The sequence below is a fragment of the Rhopilema esculentum genome, chromosome 9 (genome assembly GCF_057945365.1).
Source record: "Rhopilema esculentum isolate cy_ngs chromosome 9, ASM5794536v1, whole genome shotgun sequence".
Classification (NCBI taxonomy): domain Eukaryota; kingdom Metazoa; phylum Cnidaria; class Scyphozoa; order Rhizostomeae; family Rhizostomatidae; genus Rhopilema; species Rhopilema esculentum.
The window spans coordinates 12,825,805-12,834,902 of NC_142823.1; the positions used below are offsets into that span (position 1 = coordinate 12,825,805).

General features: G+C 39.2%; 1 protein-coding gene across 1 annotated transcript; it reads right to left on the minus strand.

Annotated features, from left to right (window-relative positions):
- Nucleotides 1-1,070: 1,070 nt before the first annotated feature.
- On the minus strand, nt 1,071-1,673 carry LOC148959733 (uncharacterized). The gene has a single exon (XM_089110358.1). The coding sequence runs from the start codon at nt 1,671-1,673 to the stop codon at nt 1,071-1,073; it is 603 nt and encodes a 200-aa protein (XP_088966484.1).
- Nucleotides 1,674-9,098: the final 7,425 nt, after the last annotated feature.

A 9,098-nucleotide genomic window follows, 5' to 3' on the forward strand; every position in this document is an offset into this window, starting at 1 on the left:
AGAGGTTCAAACTAACATCACAACAAAACGAAAACCTCAAATGAAAAGACCGAAGATTGATTTAGAAAATTGAAGTACTGAAAAAGAAGATTTCTCATCAACCAGAGGCAAATTTTAGACCATAACCGTAAAAAGCATTTAATAATGTTGATATAATATTTTGATTTTCCAGTAAGATATTTTGGTACATTTCAAATATTATTTAATCAATTTTGCAACCCTCAGGACACACAAAGATATTCTGACCTGGAAGATTTGTTTGATGAGAGTGATCACAGTTTACAAAATAACATTAGAGAGGAAATAGATGATGGTGATGGTGCCAATAACGAGGATAAGAATCAATATTTTGATGGCCATAATAGTCCAGCAGCAAATGTCAGGAAACAGAGTCCAATCGGAATTTCGTGAAGAAGGCGACCCACCAGTCTTAATGTGTTAAGACAGAAACCAAACAATGCCTCTAAAACATTTTAAAGTCCTTGTAAAATGCCAGAGAGAAGATGAGGTTGTTCTGGTTCAAGGGAGAGAAGACAATAAAGCAGCCGCAGAGAACATTCATTACATTGCAACTGTTGTTCAAGACAAGTGTGCAGCAATTATTGCCAGCCAAAATTTTATGTCTTCAATGTCTGATGGTTCACAAGCTAGAAAAATAGGGTCGGAAAAGGAAATGATTTCACTACATGTTGAAACAAATGGAATAAACTGCTACCTCGTAGTATCATTTTTAGAAATGAGTAGATATGGAGGTGTTGGTGCAGATTCCATTTAAACAGGTATTGATAGCATGTTTGATGAAAAAAATGGGGTGATCAAGCTTGAAGCCAAGGCTTGTAACAAAAATGGTCTCAGCAACATCTGATGTAGCAAGTGTGAACACTGGAATTTACAATGGTGTTCTTAAACAGCTCTCTTCAGGGGCGGATCCAGAAAAACATTTGAGGGGGGCTCATTTTTGGGTGGGGCTGATGTCACGCCCATAACTTGATCTCTTGCATCAAGCTTAAGAAATGAAATATAGGCCTCACCTCATTACACACGCTTTTATTTATTTTGTTTTGAAAATTTCAAAAGAAATCGTTTGGCAATGTTTGGCAGTTGTACAGTAGGACCGGCTTCACGTACATGTTGAAGGCTCGGATTCTTGTGCTCGCAGCGAGCTTTCCATTTGTCAGCACGTGGTGGTGATGCGAGAAAGCGGCTTGTGCCATTTGTTTTCTGTTCTTCATCTCTTTCTTGATATCAGTGAAGGAACCGAGGATCGTGATTTGATCATTTCTTTCCTTGTCTATCCTGTGTCTCTCCGTCTTCTGCGTGTTGACCACCAAGTTGAAACGTCCGAGAACCTGGGCCGCCTTCGTTTCGATGTCGTCAATGATTCGCGGGTCTTTCAAAATGAAGTTTGTGTCGTCACTGTAACACATCTCGACAACCTCTTCGAACTTGGGAACCGCATTGCGCAGCTCTGAGAGGGCCGCCTCAAGGTATACGGTGAAAAGCGTCAGTGATAGGGCATCTCCTTGGGGAGTTCCTGTGTTCGTGCTGAACCATGCGGAGTCTTTCCCGATCTTCACCTTTAGCCTCTTATTCCTCAGGTGTTTGCAAATCAGTCTCAGGTCGTCGACGTCCACCAGTCCGGCCATGACGTTCAGCAATTTCGAGCGTGCCATTTGTCTTGAACGCCTTTGGCAAATCCAGTGCCAACATCTCATACTCCTCGCCGAAATGCTGGCATATAGAGTGAATGTATTTGGTAGCGAAGACGTTCTCGGCAGTTGAGTGATTTGATCGGTAGGCAGTTTCGCTCGACGGGAGGAAGTTTTCAATCTTGGGTCCTATCCGGGCCAGTACAACGTTCGCAAACACCTTCCACACCGTGTCCAGGAGAATCACTGGCCGGAAGTTTGCCGCCTCGTTTGATTTTCCTGGCTTCCGTAGGGGTACCAGCATTCCATCTCCAATTTCGAAATCGGCCCCAGCTTATTCATGATGACCGCCAGTTCTTCCACAATCTGATGCTTGAGAGCCTTTAGAATCTCGGCCGGTATTTCATCTGGGCCGCTAGCCTTTCCGTTTTTGAGCTTTGTGATGGCTGCCTCCACTTCGGCTGCTGTGATGGGCTTGCTTAGTGGTTCAGGCATTTCTTCATCATCTTCCTCCTCATTATCCTTGTAGAAGACCTCGTTGAAATGTCTTCTTAGTTCTTTCTCCATTGCTTGTTGGTGATCCGTTTCTTCCCCTGAGTGGAGTTTGATGGTTTTGGTGATTTTTTCTCTTCTCTTGAGCATTTATATCACTTCGAAAGCAAGGCCTTCATCCGACCTTTCCTTGAGAACTTTGATTTTTTGTTCAATTCTCCATATCGCTCGCTCTCGGGTTAGATGTTTTAGTCTCTTGTTCATCAGGTTTCTTTCTGTTCTCAAGTTCGATTTTGTTTCAGCTTTGGTGTTGTGCTGCTTTATCCTTCTGTGGATCTCATTCTTTTCTTGATACAGCTTCTCGATCTCAGAGCACATGGGGGTCTCCTGGAGTCTTTGGATTGGCTTTCTTTTTGACAGGGTTTTCATTCCTTCCTTCAAGGCCATCCTTAGATTTGACAGACCCTCTTCCTCGTGACCTTCCTTGTAATCAAAGACCCTCTCCTTCAGGTTTTCACACACTGATGGATCTTGAAGTGCATCCAGGTCTGGTTTCGAGCTAGTCTGGAACCATCTATTCTTTTTACCTGGTGTGTTTTTCATCTGCAGGCTTGTAACTACCAGTCTGTGATCTGTTTCAACATCTCGGGTGTTGTAACTTTCACTGTTTGTGATCCGGTGTCTGCATTTGTTGGGGACCAAGATGTAGTCTATTTGATTGTATATCCTTTTGGCCCCTGCTTGCCCACACCAGGTAGCTCTCATTCCAAACTTCTTCTTGAACAAGGTGTTAGTCAAGATCATGTCTTTTCTTTGGGCAAAACTTAGGAGAGAGGCCCCTCCTTCATTTCTAGTGCCCATCGAGAAGGAACCAGCATTTTTTGGGTAATCATCACATCGTCTTCCAATCTTGGAGTTGAAGTCTCCTAGCAGGATGTTGACTTTGTCTTTTGCCCAAGCTTCTTCTATGTCCTTGTAGAACTTTTCTCTTTTTTCCGGATGCTTTTCACAGACTGGTGATGATGGAGCATAGACTACTATAACGTTAGCCTCGAGATTTGGCATCTTCAGATTCAGTGCTCCCACCCTGTTCGAAATGCTTCTCCAGGGGCCTGCCAGTTCTTTACGGACACCAAATCCTACCCCATGGTGAATCGAGGTAGATGACATGATTATTAGTTTGAATGGTCCTTCATCTTCAATCAGGGATTCCTTCATCTTTGTTTCTGTTATACCGAGGCATGCCAGATTTCTATTTTCCATAACCTTGAAGAGGTGGTTCCTTTTGATTTGGGAGGCACATCCCCTGACATTCAGAGTCACGAGGTTTAGGGTCGCGAGTCTCTTTCTTTCTCTTCTTCATGACATCAGGATCGGACGACCCGTGCCGGCGTCACTCGGCAGCAACGGAAAAAAGATCTAAAAAACTTTTTTTAAAAGCTACCAAGAATAGCAAGTTTTCCTTTTCTTTCACACAGCACACGATTATCTGTTTTGTTTTTCTCTTAAAAGAAATTATGGAAAGGAAAATTTTTTGTAACTACCATAGGATGCATTCCTTCTGTAAAATATTTAAAAAGTAATGATCAAACCTTTTGGGTACCAAAGTATGTAAAAAAATCAAAAGCTTTAACAGATTCCAAAATTTTGTCATTTTGAATTTCAAGATTTTTTGCTTGAAAAGCTGACCTTTGATGATGACAGAGACTAGTTTGAATGCCCTTGTACGAAATTAAGCAAAAACGAGGATAAAAGGCATCAATACTCCTCATTATTACTCATTATCATTCTTTTAAAATGTGCTTTTCAGGATTTTCCATGGTCTTGCAAGGAGCTGATGGGAGTTTTGAAGCTAGAGAGCTGGCTAGCTGCTGCACGATTCGCCTCGTTTCTGGAGGAAATGCCTCATGCCAATGCAAGCCTTTAATAATGATGACTTCGACTTTTGGTATGATTTCTTTAATTAATTTAATGTAATTGGTACGATGCCATTTAATCTGATTAGTAATTTTTGTTACAATAATTATAAAGAAAACTGCAAGGTATTAGTATTTTTTATGGCGTCTGCATTTCATTCTAGGGATACTGTAGATGGCGTTAATAACACGAATTTTGTGTTTTAGGGTACGCCACTTAGTTCCTGAGGATGGTGGTTTTCAGGGCCTTGTACCATTGAAAGTTTCACGAGATGGGCAAGATATTTACTGCTGCCTTTCAAAGCAGTTGTATAAAACAGAAGATGCATGGCCAGTTTTAAAACTATAGTCACTAAAATATGCAATAACAAATGAAGCAGAAATCCTTTCAAAGGTATTTCATCAAATAAGTCATGTACTTCCTCGTATTTTTCCATTTAAAATCAGGTATATACAGTACAAGATCGTTATTGCGTACTGTCGATTGCATGTCTGAAGATGTAAATGCTAAATGTCAAGGTAGCTGAACAAAGAGAAAGTAGCTATCTCATTAAAAGTAAGTTTACTCTGTTTTTCGTCAATTTTGGTACCACCATTCCAACAATGGCTATGAAATACATGGCATATTTCTTTAAGATACATTGTGTTTTTCGAAGTGGGGTGACTTTTTAAAGTTGTGTTGCTTTTTAATTGAAATGTTTTTTAATCGAAATGTTGAATTGTTTCATTTTGGAACAACATTTTTCATGTTGTGTCTCCTCAGTTGCAACAGCAGAGTCATCAGGCTTGATTATTCAAAATGCCGTCGGAAAAAATAGAAGGAGCCTTCAGAAGAGAGGTTTTGGATTCATTCCAGCCAAACCATGAATGTAGTGAGCTTTGATTGCTTTACTTCTTTGAAAATAAGTGCAAATATGAAATGAAATTGTTTTGCGACAAACAATGATCGTTTTCAAGGCAAATGCAGTGTGATCGTTTTCAATTGAAACTCGTGTTGTTAGTTTTTGCTTTCCAACCAATGGATTGATTTTATTAGAAAAATATATTACATACTTATGTAAGATACTGTAAGAACTCAGCACCATTGTTTGAATAAGATATGCACAGCCTCAAGTGCATAAATTTACACTTGATGCAGGAATACCAAGCTATGTAGTCTACACCTATGGGCCCCCAAATATACCACATATGTTAGAGCCAACCAAAGTGTTTCCTTTTCCAGGCACCACGGAGCTTAATATTTGGCACTTTTTGCAAAAAATGCCAAATATGAAGTATCAAACTACCAGAAAAGCCTCTTTTTATACGGTTTTAGCCCCCCTTCCTCACTTTTTTAGACCCCCCACTTTTCTCAACGCTCCGCGGTGCCGGTTCTCTAGTAAAGTCTCAAAGTTTTCTATTTGTTTGCATTTGTTTGTTTGTTTGTTTGTTGATTTTGTGATTCCATCCTTTGATGATCATAGATGAAATGAAAAATTTGAAACATTCTTATCTTTTTCAGGCCTATTACATTTGCTACTTGCTAGTGAAGCCTTGTCCCTAAATATTCATGTCACTGGCACAAAAGCTGAAGATAATTATTCTTTTACGAATGGCCATGTTGCTTATAGGTTTATATGGATTCCGTCGCGGCTAGGAAGCACATGTCATCATTTAGTTCTACTCGTTAATAACAAGGAGTTGCATGCACCTTTACTGCAGCAACATTTTGAGAGAACACGGGCATATAGTCGCTGTGCAGCAAACGACCAGTGTGCGCTTGCAGTTGGTGTGAATCCAACTCAGGAACAACTGCACTGCCGCCATTGCCTAAGAAGGTTCCACACGGGTTGTTTAAATGCAGAAGTTGCGGGAGATACTGATCTGTGGTTCTGTGGCTGCGCATATGAGGCAAAGGATTTGAACCAGTATGTTAAATTGACTCAGATTTATTATTCAAAACAATGTTCAGCGTATCAACTACGTTGGTATCAGTGTAATACCAACTTTTACTCATTCGAAGACAATTTTCAGGTGCCTTGAAAACCTCCTAAAAGACCCTTTAAAAATTGGAATCTCAATGATTCGAACTTGTCCTAATCCGACCTATTTTTTGGTCCTCTTAGAAAAAAAAGCTTTCTAGTTCTAAGTTTTTGCCAATTTTAAGATATGAGCTTATGATATAAGTACTTCATTTCATAAAATTATCTTAAGATTTACGTTTTTTCAATTGCTTGTTGCTATTTAAGCAAATTTTCTTCGATATTTGTTGCGGAAATGAAAAGGCCAAGTTCGAGAAATGGGAGAGAAGTGATTAGAAAGGTAGAAAAAAGAAGAATGCGATGGAGATGCTGGTGTTGGCTGTCTCATAAGAGATGAAAGCCATAAAATTAAAAAAAACCTTCATCTAAATGCCTAGTATTAAGACCCATTGGAGAGAAAGAAAGAATTTAAGCAATATACCAAAAACTTTCCCTCCTCCTATCATTACCTGTTAACTTATCGATTACCTTAACACTTCATTCAGGAACCCCCGATGTCCTTCCTCAGAAAAATGTCTGAAAAATTCCATCTGGGGCACTGAAGACCCTAAATTAAACTACACGCTTTGTAATTATTAAACCTAAGCCTAAAAGGCGTGCATGTGCAACCTACATACTGGACACCACAGACATTGCACTCAATCAAGTACACAACATTTGACGAGTCACAGTTAAACAAATAGTTTATCTTATATTCTTTAGCTGTAGTGCAAGACTTAAGATGGTAATTAACACTAAATTTCTTAGAAGCACTAACATTAAACACAATCAATTTCCAAAAAGGCTCTATGATGCAGGACAAAATAAACTTAGCTGATGTGAATGCATAGAATGGACTATCATTCTGACGGATTTTTTATTTGTTTATTCTATAAATAGAATATGCAAATTAGCGAAATGCGCACGCAAGGGTAAAACTTGGAGATGTATTTATTAAGAGACTGTTAATCATGCACTTATGAAATCTTGCATGTAGCTTAAACTATTGAACCTCTATGCAATGAGTGTAACACTTTTTAAAAAAATGATTCATAATGCTTTCTATTCCAAATAAGGATGTTCTCCATAGCAACGGTTGCCATGGGAAACAAAAACTATTTTTTTCCACTCATTCTATGCCACTGCAAAATTTCATGAGTGTACAGTAAAAGATTTGGAGTACACTTAGTCTCAAATATGGTGTGGTACTAAAATCTCCTATTTTGAGAAAACGGCTGTTAAAGTTTTCATATAATTGTCAAGTTGATGGAGCGGGTTATATCATCTAAAATCAGTTTTAAAACATCAATAACACTTCCAGCTCATAAGCCAGAAGAGTTACCAAGAATCCTTTCAAAGATAGGTTCTCTAAATAGAATTTTAGGTTCCTCTGTAATGCTGTCCTCTGATAACTCTTCATCTTGCGTTGTTTTATGTTTTCCAGTATTTCCTTTTCTCTGATTTTTTCCCAAAGTCTTGCTTCCTATGGATGGTTTTCTTTTTTTAGCAACTGGAAAGTCTGGCTCAGGGTTAGTGCCAAAGCCCCCTGGTAAATAACTCATGTCACATTTGTTTTTTGATGCTTGTCTCTTTTTTGTTCTTGTTCTGATGTATTTCTCAGAGATCTTTTGAGCTGCTGATTGTAGCCTAGTTTTATCTTGAAATCTGAGCCCTCTAAATGTGTTTTTTCCAATGTGTACCCCTGACTTCTCAAACAGGTTGTATTTGAAACAGCAATTGTTTCACACACTGCAACCACGACTCTTCTCTTGCCACAAAATCTGGTCTTGGAACACCTTGCCCAGACTTGTCCATTGACACACTCATTCTGATTTTGTGTCATGCCGGCAAGACATCTCTGAAGGAGAACTCTATCAGAAAGTCTTGTGAAAATGGGCTTTAATTCATCATGAAACACCTCTGGTAGTCTGCCTTCTTCATAATATGATTTTGTATTATGAATTTTATCTTTCACAAATTTGCACCAAGTGTCGCTGGCTTGGGGACAATAACGATGTTGTTGCTCAAGGCTTTCATTTGAGTTGGCAATAGTGTGGCAAAATATTGCCCAAACAGCTCTATGCATTCCTTCCAAATTATTTTTATTGCTCCTGATTGCCTTTCCATAATACCCTTGAATTTTATCATTTACAAGATCTGTGAGCCTTGCTTTACCACCAACAGTTTTTCCATCAGAAAGTTTCATTCCTTTCTTCCCTTTCTTGTAACTTTTAAGAGCTGTTCCCATCCTTTTTTGTATGTGGCCCACACAGTCCTCTTTTACAATTGGATATCTGTCTCCATACTTGTCTTGTATGGCAGCTTTCACTTTACCAAATGAATTTGAATCACCATCACCTACATATGTGGTATACTTGAGATGTCTCTTTTCGATTGATCTGGAGAATATATCAACTGCTGCAGATGATTCCATAGCATCGGAGGTTCCCTTATGATTTATGTTACAAAATGGTTTATGTGTCTCCTGCCATTGATTCATCTCATCTGTATCATTTCCAAGTTTCTTAGTGGCTTTGCTGCATTGGTGACACACCAATGACTTAACTTCCTAGTCTAATATATCTCCAGTTCTAGCAGACATGACAAAAACTATGCCAATCTTTGATGCATGTCCTCTTTGTTGCCATGTGCCATCCACTGTCACACTACATGGTAGTGCTCCATCAGAATCTTCATCGATGAGTTCTGGATTCTCAGAAGAGATCAAATCTCTAAGACGTTGTGCGGCAGCACGCATCACTTCCTCTGCATGTGTCACTGATGCAGACTCTATAAACTTCACTTGGGCAGCAAATGCTGGTTGAGAAATTGGAGCAGGAAGGTTCATTTGTGTGCAAAAGTTCTGTAGGCTTGACCGTCCTCCCCCACTGGACATTGTGGCTATCACTGATCTTCTGTTTACTTCATATGATCCACCTCCTTTTCCACCAATCTGTTTGCTTGTTTCAAGGTCGTAAGAAAAGTTGCAATTTTTACAAGTAACAACACATTTTTCAATAAGTCCATCTCTTTGACTATTT